At 37.9% G+C, this 23,546-nt stretch overlaps 1 protein-coding gene across 2 annotated transcripts in view; it reads right to left on the bottom strand.

The window, feature by feature from the left end:
* The window catches only part of LOC131155801 (uncharacterized), a 34,401-nt gene that overhangs the window by 8,829 nt on the left and 2,026 nt on the right, over positions 1 to 23,546 (bottom strand). For both annotated transcript variants that reach the window (XM_058109215.1, XM_058109216.1), the window contains exons 3-4: positions 10,297 to 10,580; positions 9,825 to 9,953 (exon numbers count right to left, since the gene is read on the bottom strand). In XM_058109215.1, coding sequence (XP_057965198.1) covers positions 9,825 to 9,953; positions 10,297 to 10,580 — 413 coding nt within the window. The remainder of the gene's footprint in view (positions 1 to 9,824; positions 9,954 to 10,296; positions 10,581 to 23,546) is intronic.

Below are 23,546 nucleotides of genomic sequence, written 5' to 3' on the forward strand. Positions count from 1 at the left end.
TTAGGCTTCGCCTCACGGGTGACGATGGAGAAGCATCGTGTGAAGAACACCTCCCTAAAGCAACTCCAAGTAGTCGACACATACACTGGGTGCTACTCCTCGACCAGCCTAGCTAATCACCATCTCTTAGCCTCCTCCACCAACTTGAGGGCGGTGTATTTAACCTTCTGTTCCTCTGTGCACTTAGACACCTCTAGCAAATCCTCCATCTCTTGTAACCAGTCCTCTGCCGCAATCGGATTCAGCCCTCCCGAAAATGCTAGCGGATTCGTTCTGGAGAACTACTGGTACGTGCAGCCTCTATCTACAACCATCTGATCCTGCTCCCTGGAACCCCTCTTAGGTTCCTTCCTGCCCTGCCTCGCTATATCGCGGAAGAACACAGGAGCCTCAGTCTCATCCTCACTGGAGGCATCCAGGTGATTATTGCCTCCTGCCATAATCCCCTTCCCTCTAAGTTCCATCTTGTACATAGGTAAAACCCGACTTAATCATTCCACATATAACGCAATAAATGCAAATATGGAACAAAAAGATTAAACAATACGTATTCAAGACACCGACAACCCATACACACTAGACCTTTCTAACCTCTCATTTTGACATCCAAGTCAAGTCTCTCAACCTAAAAACGAAACCATTGATGGATTTACCACAATTTTCCTGAAATCATCATTCCCGAAAAAGCACAGAAGACCGTCGAAGGAAATCCCGCCTCCAACATCAAGACTAAAACTCGACTAACTCTCTAACTCTATCTCATAACAGCCAATACTCTGGTAATTTACTCAATGACCGTCAAAGTCCGCAGAACCTAGCAAACCTAGGCTCTTATACCACTTGTAAAGCCCCAGTCCCAACTTACGGCCCGGGTGTTACTATAGTGACGTTTGTGTACCTGATATACTTCTCAACAAATATATACGCAGCAGAAAACATAAACATCCATCAAACTATTACTAGAGTTCTAATTGCCTGATAGATACATACAGCTATTCCAACATCCATATACAATCCTATATGATACTCGACGCATCCTCGAGTCTTACAACATTTTACAAGTTCTGAAAACCTATAACATAACCTACAAAATCGAGCTCGTGGAGACACTCACTCAAAAACAGATCGCTACCCTACCCCAGTCCTTGCTAATCTCAACCTCGATAAGGACCTGAAAAGACAATTTGTATGATAGGGTGAGACACCTCTCAATAAGGGACGATTAAGCTAATAACAATGTGTGGCCAGCATGCTTTGAGTGTTTAACAAAACATAAACATATATATTCATCGTTTCCATAATTGTAAAATACATAGCGCATTTTCATCATATGAACAGCCCCATAGTATATAACAACAATTACATAAATGTACAGATATGCAGGATAGGACACGCCCACAAACTCTATACCATGTATAAATCCCCACAATCGGGGTTGACTGCCCCTACTATCTCAATATTGCCTGACCGCCCCTACTGTATCAATACAGCCTGTGTTCATATAGATCATAAGTATGGTGCCCTCACTGACAACGGATCCGTGCCTACACTATCAGTCTCCTAGGTTCTTAAAGCATATCATGCAATTTAAGCAATTTAAACACTCTTTTGAAATCATTTCACAAAACACATCATCACGTGAAATCCAACCCGTAGCCGTCAAATAAACTTCATGCATTTTCACAACAGTTCCAGTATTTCACAACATCAACACCTGCCACATAGTTTTCTACATTCAAAAATAGCCCGAAAGTAAATATAAACAGTTAATATCACAGTACGGGTTTTAAACAACGAAAACATCATTTCCAACCGGTGAAAAGGTCCAGATTCAAGTACAATATTCTAAAAATATAATATTTGAATTTGACCAGTTGGTTTTGAAAATAAGTTCGGTTTATCAAACCGAGGCCCGAAAACCCTAAAATCGCCATAACTCGATATCTAAAAATTATTTCAACATTGCAATCGATTCATATTGTATAAATCACTGTATTAACATAACCCTCTTACTTGCGTGTGAATCGGAGTCCGAGACGACCCGGAACTTAAGCCCTAGCTTTCCGAACCCTGAACCTAAACGGTTCAAAACAACGGCACGAAAACCCCGAAACCTAATACTCGAAGAACAACACTTCAGTATAATCTCGTATACTATAGATCTACCATACCAAAAGCAAAAACCGACCCTTACCTCGATTTTTGGGAAAAAATCAGAAATCTACGAAATGAAATTCTGATCCGTAGAACCTGTAGAGATTCCTTCCCTGATCCACATAGCGACGTCGGATCATCCATTCCGGAAACACACAGCCCGGAAATCTTAGAGAGAGAGAGAGTGGAGTTCGTCTCTAGAGAGAGAGAGAGAGAGAGAATGAGAGTTTATAAAGAAAAACCTAACTTAGCCTGTAAGTAATCAAAATAAATATCTCCTCTAAGATATTTATATATAAATATCTCAAAATATCTTCTCCAAAATATCTCATTATCTCTTTATTTATTTATTTATTTATTTATATATTTTTTTGATCAGGTTACTACACATGGCCTCGTCGACGAAGGTCGCGGCGCAGAACAACGTTCCAATGCAAATACGGACAGATTAACGTTTAATCTCCATGATCTAACGGCCATAAATTAATCTGACGGCAAGAACATTATTTAAACACTCCCAAAACCCTAAAAACACAAGAAGCAAGAGTTTTAGAGACATTTTCACATCTTGTGCTAAAGGTGCCTCCTTTCCAAAGATTTTGCCAACACTCTACTGCATTCATATTCTTTGGGCAAATCATCTCGGCTTTTCAAAGGGATTTCATCTACACATCGTGCAAGCAATCCTTCGTGATTGAGGTTTGATAAATTAGTGATTTATTTGTGGATTCAATATATATATCAAAGGTTTTTCACCTCTCAAACTCTTATATCTAATATCTTTATTGAGAAGAAAAATCCTTATTTTAGTACTTGAAAAGTTTATTTGAGAAAGGCTTTTGCTAAAGTTTGAATCTTTGCAGACATTCAAGTTTATATTTTACACAAAGATTTCATCTTATGATATTATTGCAAAAACTTTTGATAAACAAATCCTAAGGATTCTAAAATACATAACCTTGAGAAATCTTGTTGAAAATTACTAACTTGTGTTCAAATCTTTGAAGATATTTTATCATATTTATATCTATATACAAAGATCATATATTTGTTGATACAAAAATATCATTGAAAACATCTTACACACTCATTGAGCTTCATGTTTTATCATATGATTATGTGCTAGGATTTATCTTGTACTCACTAGTTTGGTTAGAAGCATTTTGAGTTGTTGCAGAAATTGCATTCATTATTTTGTATTCACGGTTCAGGTTGTGAACCGGAGTTGAGGAGGAAGTTACGCCTCTTGTAAGCCGCAGATTGTAAGGGAAGCTCCACCCCAGTTAAAGGAGTGGATTTTTAGTGGAATCCTTGAATGGGTTGCTCAAGGCGAGGACGTAGGCTGGGGTAGGCCGAACCTCGTAAAAATCAAGTTTGCATCTCTCTTCTCTTAACTTTTTTTTAATTTCCGCTTGCATTTAAATTATCTGCTTATTGTGTATGTATTGAACATTTGGTACGTTTTTGAGTAATTGGGTAAAATTGTATGCTTGATAAAGACAGACATTAAATTGATTAATTAAGAAACATTAAACTAGTTGTTAAGTAGCTTGCAAGTTTGTAATTAATAGTTTTCAAAATTAGAATTTGAAGGACTTAATTTTAAAAATGCCCAATTCACCCCCCTCTTGAGACAACACCGGAATTCACAACTTCTATACCCAAGAAGTATTTCAACAGTCCCAAATCTTTGGTCTGAAACTTATTCTGTAGAAAAAGTTCGAGACTTTGAATGCCTTTATCATCATCACCTGCAATAACAATACCATTCACATAAACAACAAGAAGGATCCTACCCGATGAAGTATGACAATAAAACACAGAATGATTCACAAATCACAACACACCATTGAAGGCCAAACTCAAGTACTAGAGCATTGATTAGGCCAAACCATACTCTGGGAGACTGCTTTAAACCATATAAAGCCTTCTGGAGCTGACACACTAGGCTTGACTCCCCTTGAGCAACAAACCCAAATGGTTGCTCCATATAAACCCCCTCCTCAGGTCACCATGCAAGAAAACATTTTTCACATTTAACTGATGCAGAGGCCAGTAACAAGTAGAAGCCAAAGAGATGAACAAACGTACTGATGTAAATTTGGCAAGCGAAGAAAAAGTATTAGAGTAATCCAGGCTATACACCTGAGTGTATCCCTTAACAACAAGACATCCCTTTAGACGAGCCACATAACCATTAGAGTTGACTTTCATAGTGTAAACCTAGCGACAACCAACCACAAACTTGTCAGGAGGAAGAGGTACCAAGTCCCAAGTACCATTTTCATGTAATGTGTTAGTCTCTTCAACCATAGCATCCCTTCACCCATAATGGGCTAAGGCTTCCGAAACAAATTTAGGAAGGGCAGTAGGTGATAAAGTAGTAACAAAACAATAATAGGAGGGTGATAAGGAGTCATAAGAAACATAGTTGGAAATGGGGTGTTGAGTACATGTGTGTTTACCTTTTTGAACAGCAATAAGAGGATCAACTTCATGAGAAGCATGATCATCAAATGAGGAAACCAAAGGTGTGGTAGCAGAAGTCAAAGGGGACTCTCCTCCTTGGAGCCTCTATCGTGAATACACCAGCAAATTAGGATGATCAAGAAGATGAGAATGACTCGAACTACATGGAGACTTAGATGGTTGGTTAGGCAAGGACAACAACATAGAATCTGAAAGATTAGGCAAAGGAATAGACTCATTGAGCTCAGAGACACTTAGCGATTGGGTGTAGTAAAGTGTAGACTCAAAGAAGGTAGCATCGGCAGAAACAAAGAAGCGATGCAACACAAGACTATAACAACGATATCCCTTTTGAGTATATGAGCAAAGCCCAAAAAGACACATTTTATAGCATGAGGATCCAACTTATCCACCCCAAGAGTTAGTTGATGAAAAAAAGACACGCGCTCAAATATACGAAGAAGAGAAAATAAAGGTGAATTAGAGAATGGACTAGGGAATTTTAAACTAAGAACAGATGATGGCATTTTGTTGATCAGATAACAAGCAGTAAGTACAACATCACATCACTCAAGAACACTTTAGGTACATGCATTTAATAAAGTAAGGTGCGAGTGATTTCAAGATGATGTCTATTTTTCCTCTCTACAAATCCCATTTTGTTGAGGAGTGCAGGCACAAGATGATTGATGAAAACACCAAACTGAATTATAAGAGTAGCGAATTGTGCACTGAAAAACTCTTTAGCATTATCACTTTGAAGTATTCGAACTAGCAAACCAAATTGAGTCTTTATTTCAGAACAAAAGACACAAAATGCAAGAAACAACTCAGAACAATCTTTTATTAAATATAACCAAGACATTATTGAATAATTATCCACAAAGGTTACAAAGTACTGGAAACTCAACTTGGGCCCGACCCTACTAGGACCCCAGACATATGAATGAAATAACATAAAAGGGTTTGTAACCCATTTATTGACTTGGGAAGCGAAGGAAATACAATGGTGCTTTTCCAACTAACAAGACTCATAATCGAGACTAAGCACAAAACTCAAACTAGGAAAAAGACATTTTAACTTTTCCAATGAAGGATGACTCAGGTGACAATGAATTTGAAAAGGTGTGGCAGCAGCAGTGCAGGCAGTAGAAGGAGATAGCAACTCAAAATGATAGGGTCCACCAGCTTCATGCTCTCCGCCAATTGTCTTCCTCGTCTTCAAATCCTGAATAACCACAAAACTAGGGAAGAATGTCACTAAACAATTCATGGATTTAGTAATTTTGCAAACTGACATAAGATTGAAAGGAAATTTGGGAATATATAAAATTGAAGGAAGAGAAATAGAAGAAGTGAGATCTACAATCCCAATCCCCTTGATTGCAGTAGTAGATCCATCAACAAAAATGTAACACAACGTAAATTTGCAGGATATTGAAGAGTGGAGAAAAAGCTAGGTATACCAGCGGAGTCTATGGCCCAAGTACTAGGATCAGAAGTACTGGATGAGAGGCATATTGTGTACTTAACTGTTTGGGCAAGAGATGCAATAGAAAGAGAAGCTTGTTGTGACGCTTGATACGATTGGAACTCGGAATACTCTTCCTATGACATAGATACAGTACATTGCCCCCTACTCGCCCCCAAGGTGAGGAGTCGGTGGTGGCTGCATTGGCAGCCCCCAAAGGTGTGAATTTAGTGGTGGCTACATTGGCAACATGTGAAGGTTTTCCGTGAAAATCCCAACACTACTCAATGGTATGATTATTCTGTCCACAATGAGTGCGCATGCAAGAAGTACCTCTATCTCATCTATCTCTACCACTACGACCACTCAAACCACTGCGGTAACTTTTGCGATTATTTGGTAGAGAACTAGAATCACCCTGGGTAGCAAAGGTTGTTCTCTTAGAGCTAGATGCAAGAGCAAGAGAAAGCGTTCTAAAGGAAGCACGAAGGATATGAGGGCAAATGATGGCAGTTTGGAGCTATTGAGTATCTGAGATCGAACTACCTCAAACTCAGGTCTCAAGCCTGCTAGAACATGAAAATTTGTCATCTGCTCCCTCTGCTTTTGCATCTCACGAACATTGACAGTTATAGGTTGCATGACGTTAAGCTCCTCATGAATACACTTCATCTCTCCAAAATAATCTGCAACGTTAAGCTCCTCATGTATCTAGATGCATACACATTCGTGCAATCTATGGCTCCATCAAATTCCATAAAAGGGAAACAATCAAGGCATCTTCCTAAACCCACACGTCTTTCTCTTCTCATTAGAAGAATCAGATTGAAGCAAGTGGTCAAATTTCCCTAATTTTGCTAAATAAATCTGAACTTTAGATCATCGAACATAGTTCAATCCATCCAACTTTTGGGTCATTAGTTGTGGCAGCGATGTAGGGAACAAATTTTTGGGATTCATAGATTCCATCCCAACACTTTGTATCAGCAATCACACCAAAACAAAAAGAACAATCAAAACTAATCGGGACAATCACAAGCTATGTGAAGCACCGACGCGACAACAGACAAGGTAAACAACTCACCAGCATATATAGCACTGCCACAGCACTCACAAATCAGCAACCACGCCAAAAACAGGAAGAACAATCAATAATCGGGACAATCACAAACTATATGAAGCACCGACACAACCATGGATGAGGTGAACAACTTTCCGACGGATATAGCATTGCCACAGCCTCACAACTGAACATACGAGCGCTGCCATGACTCCAAAAAAACTCACAAAGAAGCCTTGACAAACCCTGAACAGAAATAAATGGAATAATGCACGTGCATGGTTGAAAAAGGTTGACGTTTTGAGCAAAAGACTGGCCTAACAGCTTGATAATATAGCCTAAAGAAGGAATTAGAACATGACACGGGAAAAAAAGAAGAAAAAAGTGGCCAGAACTCCACTCATGCACCAGTGGATGGGGTCGGCCCTGCCAGCATTTTTCCGGTGTGTGAGGGAGCGTGGTGTGTCCTCTGGCAATGGGGTTTTGTGGGGTGGATCGTTGTGGGAAGTGGGGGGGGGGGGGGGGGAGGGATTCTGTTTATGAGTATATGGTTGGATTTATGAAATAATATGGGATGGAGGTGGATCTGGAAAGAACGGCCACGGGAATGGTGTTTTCCGGCGATGCCTGAGAGGAATAGGGTTTAGGTTGGATCACGCTCTGATACCATGTTAAGATTTGATTAAAATGAATGACCTAACTTGAAGATAGGTCTCTCCCTCTATTTATAATACAAATTAAATACATAATAATGACAATAATACCCTTACTAACTCTCACTAATTAACATACTAACACACTCAATAATAATAATACTAAAATACATATATAACCTCTAACAATTGCATTCAGTTCCTGGAATCCTATAAGATGGAGATGATTATATTAGTTAAATAACACCTTCTCCTCTGTTGAAATATGTGCAAATATTTTGAATGTTGTATTTACGAAGTGATAGTGATAATGTTTAAGTGATTTATGTTCACATACTTCATGGTATTTTGATGATACCAAAACTTCTGTGTGATAATTTTTGTATGATTGTTCATTATACATGCTATTTTAAATACTGGATATCATGAGTCAGCTCATGCTCTTCGCAAGTAGGCTCATGATACAACTTAGTACATGAGTAGACCACGAGCATACTCATATATGGTCATAAGAGAATATTATACTTCGCCCAGCTTCAATTCTTAGGTTACATTTGGTTCATCAAACACCTATTTTAGGAGTTGGATCGGATACAATAAGAATGAAATGTAAATCATTAAGTCATGCAAAAGTTTGTGCTATTACATCCAACATGGAATAAGAAAGGAATAGGCATTCTTATGATGGGTACATATTATACACTTATTATTGAGCTTAATGATTGGGATTTTTAAGCGTATAATTTTAAATATTATATGCTCTGCGGCTCCACTAGTTACTTATTTTTAATTTGAACTTCATATTATCTGTTGGAGTTATTGCATATATTTGCTTCCTTATTGTTTAAGCAATACGATTTGTGCTTCCATAGTGCATTAAGAGTTTATTTATTGAGTTTGGAAACAAGACACAAGGAAGAAATTTTTTGAGGGATTGTTGTACCTTGGTCAAACCTTAGCCGAACCCTAGTTTGGGTTAACTCTTTAAAACCATAGCAAGGCTCTTGATGGAACAAGGCACAGCCATACATGTATAGAGAAGAAAAATCAAGAGAGAAACATGGCAGCTTGTGAGAAATAAAGAAGAATAAGATTCTACCTATATCATTGAGAAAAAAAAAAAAAACTGAGCTTGCCTCTCCACATCAAGAGAAGAGTTAATTCTGAATCGTCAATCACTGAGAAGAATCGCTTTAAGTCTCACTGTGCTACTGAATCTCAAATCAGAACACTGAACCGTGCTGAACATACAGAAGTGTTGAAACACTTGACTCGCTGAGTTTTTGCATGACTCATGAGTCAACTTATTCTCTGCTGAATGCCACAAGTTGACTCATGCTGGCATTGAAATTGCTGCTAATTATCCACGTGCTTAAACTCTAAAATATCCTAAGCTTTGGTCTCACATACACCGTTCTATAAGTATCTCTTCTGTATTGGTAAATCAAATTGATTATTGTTTGTTAATTTACTTGAACTTGGAACATGTATCTGTTGGACCATGTTGTCCATTGGTTTTGAGGGTTAAATGGACTGAGAGTTTGTGCTGATAGCATGATTTATCTTTGTGCTTACTGCTTAGAATGGTGAACACCCAAGCAGAGTTCTTATAGGTCACGTATGACAGAACCACTATAAATCCTTGTGTTTGATTGTGGTTAATTGTTTTGGTTTGTCACCTGTTAGACAAATTGTTTTCAAACACATTTTTAAAATTACATCTTATTTCACCCCCCTTCCCCCTTGGGTGCCGTATCTTAGCCAACACCCCCTGGAAAAAATGAAGCTCATAGCAAACAGTTTTCAGCATTCACACTTCCCCTGTCCCCAATTTAATTTAACTCTTCATACTAGAAATTGCTGAACCCAACTATGAGGTCTAGAGACAACAATTTTTTAATGTTCAATCATAAGTTGTTTTTGGATATTTAACAAGAAATCAGTATAATTTAGAAATTAAAGATGATGCTACATCAAGATGCAAAAATTTTAACATCTCTGAGGTGAAAAAACTTACATTCACAGCAATAGCCTTCAAAGTAATGCTTGCAGAGACTAGACTAGGTGAGCTGAGTCCTCCTTGAAGTGATTCCACAAGAACTCCTGCAATTCCAAGTTTTGCAAATCTCCGAGCATAACCATAAACCTGGAGTTAGCATACGCTACTCAGTTATATATATGAAACACATTAAATGCAAGTGCATGCATAATTGAGAAGATTGGTTAATTAGTTTGATCACTAACAGTCAAAAGACTCAAAATCATCACATTTTTGAAGACTAGTCTACAATGCTGCTTCCAACACCACTCAAGGGGCAAGTAGAAGAGAATGGGGGATCAGTGTTTAAACTAAAAGGACAGCCTGCATCCGGGGAGGGGGAAGAGAAACTTAGGAAGCAATGATCATTTAATGCATTCAGGAATTAATGTTGTCATGTTTTCTTCTAGGCTAAAATGTAGATTACACTTCTCTCTGAATATCTACTTACTTGAGAAGCCACGACACGATTATCATCAGCTGTCACTAGAACACGGATAGAGTCATATAAACTCTGGATGCTTCCTTTACTCTGTTCCCTCATAACTTGCACAATAAGTTCATCAATTTTCAATTCCATAAATGAGTCTTTAACAACCTCATTACCAGTTGCAGCTGCAGCAACAATAGAGAAACTGCTGTTTAAAATATTTATATCATGACTGCCATTCTTTAGTATGTCCATCACAAGTGCCTCTCCACAACTTTTATGAAATGCATCCGTACTCTGAAGATCTGCAAATCACAAATCCCGCTGAATCTGTCACAATAATTTTACCCTAATCAAAAGCTTGAGTACATTTTAAGTAAAAAACAACTTCGATCATATTGTCAAAATCTGTAACTTTCATGAAATGACCGACCAATGCAAAAAATAAAAACTCTCCCATTCAATCAGTTCAATCTCTCCACTAGAAGAAGAAAGGAAATAAAGGAGAGTTAGCCCCTAATACCTTGAAGCTTCTTCTCCCCTAGCGCCTATCTTATTCCAAAGATTTCATTTCTCGCTTCTCTCATTTTCTTTTTATATTCCTCTTAGTTTTTTGCTCATTGCAAAACATGTCTAGTACTTTCATTATGTAACTCAAATTATCTTTGTACACACAACCGGTCCCAAGACCTAATAAAGCTAGCGTAAAACTGGTCAAAATTTTATAACATGAATCCTTACCAAATATTCATTTGGGTGTTCCCTACAAGCAATGCTGTGCACTTATACCACCTGGGAGTAGCAAGAATGGATTTAGGGAGGAGTAGACTAAGTCAATCTAGACGAGAGAGGGTTAAGAAATTAGTACAAGAAACTAGGATTAGATTAGCAACTTGGGATAAAGGGACACTTATAAGCAAAAGCATGGAGACAGTGGGTACAATGATCAAAAGGAAAATTAACTTAATTTGCCTTCGAGTAACGAAATGGCTAGGGGAGAAAGCTAAAGAAATTGAGAAATCAAGATTTAAACTTTGGTACATTGAAAAGAAGAAACATAAAAATGGGATGGGAATCATTGTAGACAAAGACCTAAAAGAAAATGTAGTAGAGTTAAAAAGAATAGGGAATAGAATCATAAAAATCAAGATAGCTCCAAGTCTAGAGATAGTAAATGTCATCAATGCATATGCATGCTAAATAGACTTAGCAAAAAACCTAAATAGGCAATCATGAAAAGATATGGATAAAATTATACAATGGATACCAACATCTGAAAGACATTTATAGAAGCTGATTTGAATGAACACATTGGAAAGAATTATATAGGTTATGAGAGGATACATGGAGGTCATGGATATGGAGATAAAAAAAGGCTAGTGATACAATTTTTGGTTTCGCCATATCCTGTGATTTGATTATATTGAATACATACTACATAAAAAGAGAATAACATTTAATAACTTTCAAGAGTGGGCAAAATAAAAGTCAAATATATTTCTTCTTAACTAGTAAAGGAGATCATGAATCACGTAAAGATCGTAAAGTTATCAGAGGTGAAAGTTTGACTACACAATATAGAGTCATAGAATTAGATATATATATATATATATATATATATATATACATACTAACAAATAGAAGAGAAAGAGCAACATAAATCAATGCAAGAGGATTAGTTGGTAAAGCTTGAAGCGAAAAAATATAGTAAAATTCAAAGATAAAATGATTAAAGAGAGTGATTGGACAATAAGGAATAAGTTAGATGCAAACGCTATGTGGAATAGAATGGCTAACTCAATAACTCTTATCATAAATATAGCAAAAGAGGTCTTAGGTGAATCCAGATGAAGATGCTCAAGAATATGAAAAGATTTAAGCAATACAAAATGTATGAAAGACAAGAAAGATAATGTTTTAATCAAAGAAGAAGACATAAAAGAGAAGCGGCGGAGATACTTTAATAAGTTGTTTAATAAAAACCAAACTGAAAGCTTGACCTTGGAAATGACAAATAAGGAAAAGACTAAAAATAAGAGATTTTTTCGAAAATTAAAGTCCTTGAAGTTAAGATGGCTTTGGAAAAGATGAAAAGTAGGAAATCTATAGGACCAGATAACATTCCAATTGAAGTTTAGAAACTTTTAAGAGAAAAAGGAAGTACATATGGTTAACTAATCTATTCAACACTATAATGAAAACCAAGAAAATGTCAGAGGAATAAAGGAAAAGCATGTTAATACATTTATACAAAAACAAAGGTGATATTCAAAATTGTAATAACTATCATGGGATTAAGATTATGAGTCATACAATGAAATTATGGGAAAGGGTAATTGAACAACGAATAAGACTAGAAACAAGAGTTTCAAAAATCAATTTGGTTTTATGCCTGGGAGATTGACAACAGGAGCTATTTATCTTTTAAGAAGATTAATGAAAAAATTAGGGAAAAGAAGAGGGGCTTGCAAATGATTTTTATTGACCTATAGAAAGGCTATTATAAAGTACCTAGGGAAGTTCTTTGGTGTGTTTTAGAAAAGAATGGAGTCTACAGTAGGTATACTGAGGTTATTAAAGATATATATGATAAAGTAACAACTAGCGCTAGGACTGTAGGAAGGGAATCTAGAGAATTTCCAACCACAATAAGTGTGCAACAAGGTTTTACTTTAAGTCCTTATCTTTTTGTTCTAGTAATTGATGAACTCACTAAAAATATCCAAAACAAGATCTCTTGGTGTATGTTGTTTGCAGATGATATTGTCTTGATTGATGAAAGATAGGAGTGATATGGAATTGAAGTTAGAACTTTGGAGAATCATTTTAGAGTCTAAAGGTTTTAGGACAAGTAGGAATAAGATAGAATACATGAAATGTAATTTTAGTAATGTAAGGGGGAGTATAGAAGTTTAAACTTGATAATCAAGAAATTAATAGTATTGAGTTGTGACCCATATTTTAAAGGGTATTTACTTAAAGGTTGTTACAAATAGGGGGCCTCAGGGGGGGCACTAGGAGACCTCTTTGTCTACTTAAACTAGTTAAGTGGGGGTACATGGGGGCAAAGCCTCCAGCAACATGGTACCGTATGTTTGAGTCTGGGTGTAAGGTAACTACATATCATATTAGGGTATTTTGGGGTTTTCATATGGGGCTATTTATACACCTTGTAACCGAGGGTTGAAACCCTAAGGTAATTTTTCATTTAATAGTGAAAATTACGCAAGGACTCCGTAGACGTAGGCATATTGTGGAACCACATAAATTTGTGTTCTTCTTCTCCCTTTTGATTTTCTCTAATTTTCGTATATTTTGAGTGTGCACACATAATCTTAAGGCGTAATATCATAACAATTGATATCAGAGCATCAAGTTCACGCTAGGTTTTCTAGGATTTGCGTTTGGATTGCAGGAAGGATGAGCAGGGTGAAGACCACTCAAAAAGTTCGATGGCAAAGAGAACTTCAATCTACAACAAATGTGGGTAACCGATCAACTAGCTCAACAGAAGGTTTACAGGGCCCTGACAAGAGAGAAACCGAAGAAGATGAATGAAGATGATTGGATGGATAGAACATATCACCTTTAGTACTATCCGATCTTGTTTGGCAGATTTTGTCGTATTCGATGTGAAAGAAGAGAAAATTGCCAAGGGTTTGTGGACAAAATACAAATAAATTGCTCTTGAGAAGTCATTGTTGTTTCTTCGCATGCTCAAGGGTGGAGATCTGAATTAGCATATGAAGCAGGTCAATCAAATTCTTAGCGATTTGTTCAAAGTGGATGTGAGGATTGAAGGAGAAGATAAACCGCTAGTGTTTTTATCTTCTCTTCCTTCTTCATTTGAACACTTGGTTATGACACTGCTTTATAGGAAATCTACTCTAAACTATGAAGAGGTTTTCGGGTTCTCATGTCAAATGAGGCTAGAAGAAGACTTATCAAAGAGGAACATGAGCCAAAGGGCTTGGTTGCCAAGGTTGAGCATAAGAGAGAGAAATCCAAGGAGAAAGTATGAGCAAAGGGGCAGATCAAAGTCTAGATCAAGGGCCAAGAACGTTGAGTGCTTCAAGTGCAAAGAGAAGGGGCACTATAAGTGGGATTGAACTTTTTGGAAGAAAGAGGAAGACAAGAAAGACCAACCTTCAAGCTCCACAAGTGTTGTGGCAAATAGTTCAAAACAATGAAGAGCTCATGTTGTTTGCTTCAGGTAACAATTCTTTTCAAGACATTTGGACTATGGATTCTAGTTGCTCCTTTCATTATTGTTCATATAAGGAGTAGTTTAATACTTACAAGGAATATGATGGTGAGTTGGTAGTTCTTGGAGATGATCATCCTTGCCCTATAACTAGAGTTGGTACTGTGAAAGTTAGAATGTTTGATGACATTGTTAAAACATTACAAAATGTTAGACATGTTCCAGAATTGAAGAAAAACCTATTTTCTCTAGGTTAATTAGAAAAGACTCTATATGGGTATTCAACAACTCCTGGAAGTGGAATATTAAAGGTGTCAAAGGGTTCTATGATTGTTATGAAAGGTAAATGAAATCAGAATGAATGATTTCTATATTTCTTGAATTAATTATGTACAATCACAACTCTCTATAAATAATACAAACTGTGTATCAACAAGGAAAGAATTGCCTAAAATAGGAGCATGAAATCTGCCCAAGTATTAGGCTAGAAATCCCTATACAATCTCTAGTATCATTGGCCCATTATTCTCAGGATTTCTACACTCCCCCTCAAGTTGGATCATAAATGTTGACCATATCCAACTTGTATGTGAAATCATCAAAACTTTGTCAAGGTAGTCCTTTGATGAAGATGTCGGCTGTTTGTTCTTTCGTAGGAACAAAAGTCATGCAAATGGTTTCTTCTTCAACCTTTTCCTTGATAAAGTGTCTGTCCACTTCTACATGTTTGGTCCTGTCGTGCTGGACTGGATTGAGAGATGTGTTAATGGCTGCTTTGTTATCACAGTAGAGTTTGATAGGGAACTTTACTGTGACATGCAACTCCTCCAAGAGTTTCCGTAACAACATTCCTTCACATATCCCTTGCACCACTGCTCTAAACTCTGCTTCAGCACTACTTCTGGCCACAACGTTCTGTTTTTTGCTTCTCCAAGTCACCAAGTTTCCCCATACAAAGGTGCAGTACCCGAAAGTGGACCTTCTATCTTCTGCTAATCCTGCCCAATCAGAATCTGTGAAGACTTCTATTTCTTTGCTTTCACATTTTTTGAAGAATAGTCCTTTGCCCGGAGATCCCTTGAGATATCTAAGAATCATGTACACTACTTCTAGGTGACTTTCCCTTGGTGATTGCACGTGTTGACTCACCACACTTACGGCAAATGCAATGTCGGGTCCAGTGTGAGATAAGTAAATTAGTTTGCCAAATAATCTTTAAAACCTTTCTCATCCAACAGGTTTTCCAATGTCTTCTCTTCTTTTTCCTGCTTCAATGGGGGTATCGCTTGGTTTGCACCCAAGCATGCCAGTTTCAATTAGGAGGTCTAGGACATACTTCCTCTAAGAAACACTAATTCCCTTCTTTGATCTAGCAACTTCCATCCCCCAAAAGTACTACATTTGTCCCAAATCTTTTACCTCAAACTCAATGGCCAAGACTTTCTTCAACCTGTCCATCTCTACTATGTTGTCTCAAGTTAGGTTGATGTCATCGACATATACAATTAGAATTGTATTCTTCCCATCTTTAGACTGTCGGAAGAACATAGTATAGTCTGATTGTCCTTGCCGATATCCTTGGCTCCTAATCACCTTTGTAAATCTATCGAACCAAGCTCTTGGAGATTGTTTGAGTCCACACAGGGACTTTTTGAGTTTGCATACTCTATTTTTTTCACCGCTTCTAACAAAAGCCTGGTGGTATCATCATGAAGACTTCTTCTTCTAGTTCGCCATTCAGAAAAGCTTTCTAGATGTCAAGTTGCTGGAGTGGCCAATCCAAGTAGGCTGCCAAGGCTAGGAGAACTCGGACGGTATTCAGTTTTGCCACGGGGGCAAAAGTCTCTATGTAGTCAATGCCATAGGTTTGAGTAAACCCTTTTGCAACAAGGCGGGCTTTGTACCGTTCCACTGTCTTATCAGCTTTGTATTTCACAATAAACACGCATTAGCAGCCCACTAGTTTCCTCCCTCTTGGTAGATTCATCACATCCCACTTTCATTTTTTTTCCAAGGCCCACATTTCCTCCATAACTACCTCTCTCCATTCAGGGATCTCAAGGGCTTCCTGAATATTCTTTGGAATTTTTATCCTGTCAAGATTAAAGGTAAAAGCACGGCACCCTGTAGACAAAGTATTGTAAGACATGAATTTGGAAATGGGATGGAGAGTACATGACCAAGTTTGTTTTCTGAGAGCAATGGGTAAATTGAGATCATCCTATGCAAGTTTATCAAAGGAGGACTCAAGATTACTTGAAGACATTACCTGATCAGGAGTGGATGAAAACTCATGGTTGCTTGGATCTATCACCGATTTTGACTCTTTTGGTGCCTCAGGTATGAGATTCTCTGTGTCCTTTAATTTTAGCTTTCTTGGGTAGACAAGTATCTCCTTGTTATATCGTTTTCCTGCATCTCCCCCTGAATTCAAGTTATTTTCTGTATTTGGTAGATTAGAAGCACTTTTCAAGACAGGCTTAGTGTTTGGGACAGGTTCAGTGTTTGGGACATGTTCAAGTTCAGTAATAAAGGTATTGAAGTCCAAAACTTGAGCTTCTTTACTACTCAAAATCTCCCCCTGAAGCGAGGGCTTTTGGAAGTAAGGAGTAGTTTCAAAGAAAGTAACATCAAGACTAACAAATACCCTTTTTGTTGCAGGATCATAACATTTGTACCCTTTTTGGGTAGAGAATAGCCAAGAAAGACTCACTCGAGGGCGCGTAGATCCAGTTTATGTCGATGATGTATATAGACAAAAGCAGTACAACCAAACACTTTGAGAGAGAGAGATTTGAGCTGAGACGAGAGTTTGGAAAAAATGCCTGGAATTTTTGAAGAGGTGAGGCAAAAGAGAGAACTCGACTAGGCATTCTATTAATGAGATATGTAGTTGTGAGAATGACATCACCCCAAAACATTTTTGGTATACTGGTAGTAAACAGCAATGCACGAGCTACTTCAAGGATATGTCTGTTTTTTTGTTCAGCAACCCCATTTTGTTGGGGGGTGTTGACACGGGAACTTTGATGAATTATTCCATGTTCTCAGAGATAATTTCCTAGAATATGATTAAAATATTCTATGCCATTATCTGTACGCATAATTTGAATTTTCGTGTGAAATTGTGTTTGAATCATGGAATGAAAATTGATAAACACATAACGCACTTCTGTTTTGTCTTTCAACAAGTATACCCAACAAATACGTGTGGTCATCAATAAAAGTAACAAACCATTTTGTGTGGGTATGATTAAGAGTGCTAGGCGGGCCCCATACATCACTGTGAATCATCGTAAACGGTGAGGTTGGTTTGTATTTGGACTTTGGGAAAGAAGTACGCTGGTTTTTTGCAAGTTCACAAATCTCACATTGAAAATCAAATGATATTTTATTCAAACAAATGGAAGGAAATAACTGTCTCAAATACTGGAAATTGGGATGACCCATTCTAAAATGCCATAACAAAATATCACTATCCTTAGGAATAGATGCAGAATCACAGATAGCAATTTGACGTTGTTCACTCACATTAGCCTCGTCAAAGTAGTAGAGTCCCTCACACTCCTTAGCACTACCAATCGTCTTCCCCGATGATAGGTCCTAAAAAACACAATGAGAGAGAAGAAATTTAGCAAAACAATTGGAATTCTTAGTTAACTGGCTAATGGATAGTAAGTTGCAGGTTAAATTAGGAACATGAAGAACGGACTCCAGTGTGATGGAGTCAGAGAGTCGGATATTCCCTTTGCCTGCGACAGACGAGAGTGATCCATCTATAATTTTAACTTTCAAATTTCCAGCATAGGGTGATTATGATGAGAAAAGATTATAGGCATCAGTCATGTGGTCAAAGGCACAAGAATCAATAATCCAAGGAGTTTTGGATCTAGAGGTTATACTCGAGGCTTGCAAAAAATTACCTCCTTGGGCTAAAGAACCTGAAGAAAAAAGCTAGAGAACATCTTGTAGAGTTGTTCCAAATGCTCAGTGATAAATGCACCACTTGAATTGGAACTATTACTTCTTTTCTCCCCTTGAGGTCTCTCGGCTTGATTATCAACCGTGGCTTGGTAGCCCCAATTTTTGTTGCCTTGCCGTGGCTTCCAAACAGCTGGTTTCCCGTGTATCTCCCAACACGTCTCCTTAGTGTGACCAGTTTTTCAATAGTGTTCACACTAGGGGCGTCCCTTCTGTTGTCTTGAACTAGATCCCAAAAGAGTCCCTAGAGACACCAAGGTACACATTTCTGGTCCAGTATGGTCAGTAAAGACTGTCTCCTTCAGCATCACCTTATGCTTACTTTCTTCTCATCTCACTTCTGAGAAAACTTCGCGTGTTGATGGTAAGGGACGACGACCTAGAATTCTTCCACAGACATCATCAAGGACCCAATTTAAACCAGCAAGAAACTCAAACACCCGTTCATTTTCGAGGCATTTTTTATATCGGACACTGTCTCCTAAGCATTCCCACTCTTCTTCAAAACTCAGATCGAGTTCGTGCCAAAGAGCAATCATCTCCATATAGTAATCCGTAACATCCCTTTCTCCCTGCTTCATTTGCCATAGTCGCATCTTAAGCTCGAAGATTTGGGAGGAGTTCTGGGCGTCGGAATAGGTCTCACGGACGGCATCCCAGACTTGCTTCACCGACGGCAGGAAGAGATAAGTCCTCCCGATCAATGGCTTCATGGAGTTCACCAGCCACGTCGTGACCATGGAGTTCTCCAATTTCCATTTCTGAAGGGCGGCAACTTCGATTAGGGTAGGTCTCCGTGTCTCGCCGGTAAGAAATCCTAACTTTCCCTTGTCATCGATCACAAGTTTGATCAATTGTGCCCATTCTCGGAAATTCTTGCCATTCATCTTCTCCACTGTGAGCTGGAAGGATGAGCTGTCAAGTCCTGTTGAGCCCATGGTGAAGATAGCTTCATTCTCATCCTCGTGAGATTCAGAGGTCATCGAACCTCTGCTTTGGCCGGCGGTTTCCGCCATTGATAGCTAGGTTTAATCTCCTAGCTCTGATACCATGAAATCAGAATGAATGATTCTGTATTTCTTGAATTAATTCTGTACAATCACAACTCTCTATAAATAATACAAACCGTACATCAACAAGGAAAAAATTGCCTAAAATAGAAGCATGATATCTGCCCAAGTATTAGGCTAGAAATCCCTATACAATCTCTAGTATCATTCACCCATTATTCTCGGGATTTCTAATAATCCTCAAAATTTCTACAATAAACGAGTCGATAACAATTTGTATCGGCTAATAGGCAATGTAGTTGTGGGTAGCAGTGCAGCCATTTCATCCGATATCGACACAATAGACACTAAGATCTGGCATATACGCCTAAGATATATGAGTGAATGGGTATAATGGAACTCCATAAGAGAAAATTGCTGAAAGAGTTTAAGGAGCGCAGAGTCAATTTCTGCAGGAGGGTAAATGTGCAAAGTAAAATTCAAGTTGTCTTTCCAAAAAAGCAAAGATATTCTGGATTATGTTCATAGTGATGTTTGGGGGCCTACAAGGGTACCAGCTAGGAACCAAGCTCAATATTTGTTGAGCTCCATTGACGATTACTCTAAAAAGCTTTGGATTTTCTTCATGAAGGAAAATTTAGAGGTTTTCTCCAAATTCAAGTACTTGAAGGTAGAGGTTAAGAAACAAACGAGAAAATCAGTGAAGTGTCTCAAGTCAAATAATGGGATGGAGTACAAGTCTAATGAGTTTTTGAACTTCTATGCGTTTGTGGAAATTGTCAAATGTTTTACGGTTTGTCGAACTCCACAACAGATTGGGGTGGCTAAAATGATGAACATGACCCTACTTGAGAAAGCTAGGAATATGAGACTGCATGCATAATTGCCCAAGAATTTCTGGGGAGATGCAGTCAACACAACTTGTTATACTATTAACAAGACCTCTTCCAAAGCTAGATGGTAAAGTAAACAAGGAAGTTTGGATAGATCAAGAGGTTGACTACTCTACACCGAGGATCTTCAGTTGTCCAGCATATGCTCACATTCCTAGTGAGCTTCAATCCAAATTAGACCCTAAATCCAAGAGGCGCATTTTCATTGGCTATGAAAAGGGGGTTAAAGGGTTCAAGTTGTGGGATCCAAAGGATAAGAAGGTATTTATGAGTTGGGACGTGGTGTTCGATGAAACATCAATGATGAGATACAAAGAAGATGGACAAGATAGTAAGCTGACAAGAAGGTGTCCTCAATTGAGCAACAGGATCAATGTCAATCAGATAACCACAATGTAGCTATAGACAAACCCAAACACCCATGCACTGCAGAGATATAGTTTTGCGGATATGGTCTCCTTTGCTCTAGTTAGTGGTAATGGAGATCCATATTCTTCTTAGGATGCAGTTTCCAGTCCTGAGAGGAATAGGTGGATGGAAGCTATAATAGAAGAACTGGAGTCTTCGCATAAAAATTAGACTTGAATGCTGGTGGAACTTCCTAAGGGAAGGAAAGTAGTAGGATGCAAATAGGTGTTCAGGAAGAAATATGACATTTCAAAAAGAGATGGTTAACGTTTCAAGGCCAAACTAGTGGTAAAAGGGTACTCTTAGATGGAAGGGATAGACTATGATCAGTTATTTTCTCCTATTGTCCAATATACCTTCATTCGGATTTTATTGGCCATGGTAGCTCAGTTTGATTTGGTTAGAATAACTAGATGTTAAAACAACATTTCCCCATGGTGATTTAGAAGAGGAAATTTATATGGAACAAATGGAAGGTTTCATGGAACCTAGGAAGGATAATTATGCTTTCAGATTGACGAAATCATTGTACCCATTGTGAGTATGATTGTTGTGTTTACTTTAACAATCTATTTGATGGTTCATTTATCTGTCTACGATTATATGTTGATGATATGTTGATTGCTACAAAGAATATCCATGATGTCAATGGTTAAAAGTCCTTATTAAGTAAGGAATTTGAGATGAAGGATCTTGGTGCTGGAAATTAGATCCTTGGGATGGAAATACGGAGGGACAGAAAAGATCGGAAGCTTTGGGTCTTCATAAGACTTATATAGAGAAGATGTTAAAGCGATTTGGCATGAACAATGCTAAACCAATGTCTACCCCATAGGCAAATCATTTCAAGCTATCTTCAACACAATGTCCACAATCAGAGGAGGATGTGAAGGAGATGTCAAGGGTACCATACGCCAATGTAGTGGTTTGCTTGATGTATGCCATGGTTTATACTCGTCCAGATCTTGCACATGCAGCTAGTATGGTGAGTAAGTTTATGACAAATCCAGGGGAGGAACATTGGAGTGCTTTTAAATGAATCCTCAGGTACTTGAAAGGCACTGTAGATTTTGGCATTGAGTTTGATACAAGACAGGATTTAGTTCTAGTACAAGGATTCATTGATGCAAATTATGTAAGAGATTTGGATGACAGAAGGTCCACCACAGGTTATGTATTCACTATAGCAACTAGACCTATTTGTTGGAACTTGGAAATCCATGTTACAATCAGTTGTTACATTATCTACCACTAAGACAGAGTACATGGCAATGACAGAGGCTGTAAAAGAGGCGATCTCGTTGAAGGGATTGATAATTGAACTTGGCATAGATCAGTAGACTATTTACTTAGCAATGAACCAAATTTATTATGCCAAAACAAAGCACATTGCAATCAAATATCATAAAATATGAGAGTTCATTGGTACTAATAAGATTTAGTTGGTTAAGGTGGCTACACAAGAAAATGCAACTGACTTGTTGACGAGGGTTGTTACTAAGGGGAAGTTCTTGCATTACTTGAACTTACTCCATATTACTAGTTGCTAAATCAATGATGTGCAACTTTAGGTGGAGGTACAAGTCAAAAAGTTCCAAAGGGGTGAAAATATTTGCCAAGGTGAAGATTGTTAAGTTGTGGCTCATATTCAGAGGGTATACACTTGAAGGTTGTTACAAATGGCGCAAGACCTATGCATTGGGGGATGCAACCTGCGCAATACGGTACAGTACATTCGAGTCAAGGCGCAATGTGACTGTATATCATATAAGGATATTTTGGGATTTTCAAATGGGACTATATATAGACATTGTAGTCAAGGGTTGAAACTCCTAAGGTAATTTTTCATTTAATAGTGAAAATTGCGCAGGGACTCCGTGGGCATAGGCACATTGCCGAACCATGTAAATTTGTAGTTTTCTTCTCCCTTTTGATTTTCTCTAATTTTCTTATTTGTATATGTGTGCGTGCATAATCTTAGCGCGTAAGTTCACAACAAATATCATTAGTAGATTTCGATATCTTGGACCTATTATAGGAGCAAAAGGGGAATTGAATAGAATGTAATACATATAGTTAAAGAAGATGGGATAAAATGGAGAGGTGCGTCAAATGTGTAATGTGATCGTAAAAATACACTTAAAATTAAAAGAAAAGTTCTATAAGATGGCTATAAGCCCAGACATGCTTATGGATCAGAATGTTGGGCAACTAAGAAACAACATGCACAAAAAGTATAAGTTTCTGAATTAAGGTGGATGAGTCGTATACCATTAAAAGATAAATTAAAAAATGAATATATACGCAATAAACAAGCCATAGCACCGTTCGAAGACAAGATAATAGAGGGGCAACTTAGATAATTTAGGCATTTGAAACATAGGCCTAATAGTGTACTTGTGAGGCGGAGTGAGTTAGTTAGTGTTTCAGGCATTATAAGGGGTGGGAGTAGACCTAAAACAACCTACAATGAGGTTATGAGGATACACTTAATAGCTCTTAAGTTAGATGAGGAAAATACTCTCAATCGAATAAATTGGCAAAAAAGTATTCATGTAACGGACTCCACTTAATGGGACTTAACACTTGTTATTGTTGCAGTTGTTGTTGCAAAATATGTCTAGTAGGATCACAAAAAATAGAGCTGCAACAAGTTAGGCGGCGAAAAATTAAATGAGGATATTGTACACTTCAATATATGACGAAAAGAAACAATGTCTCCATGCATTACTTGTTTCTCCCCCCCCCCCCCCCTCCCCCCCTCCCTCTATGTGG

Source organism: Malania oleifera, chromosome 5 (assembly GCF_029873635.1).
Source record: "Malania oleifera isolate guangnan ecotype guangnan chromosome 5, ASM2987363v1, whole genome shotgun sequence".
Classification (NCBI taxonomy): domain Eukaryota; kingdom Viridiplantae; phylum Streptophyta; class Magnoliopsida; order Santalales; family Ximeniaceae; genus Malania; species Malania oleifera.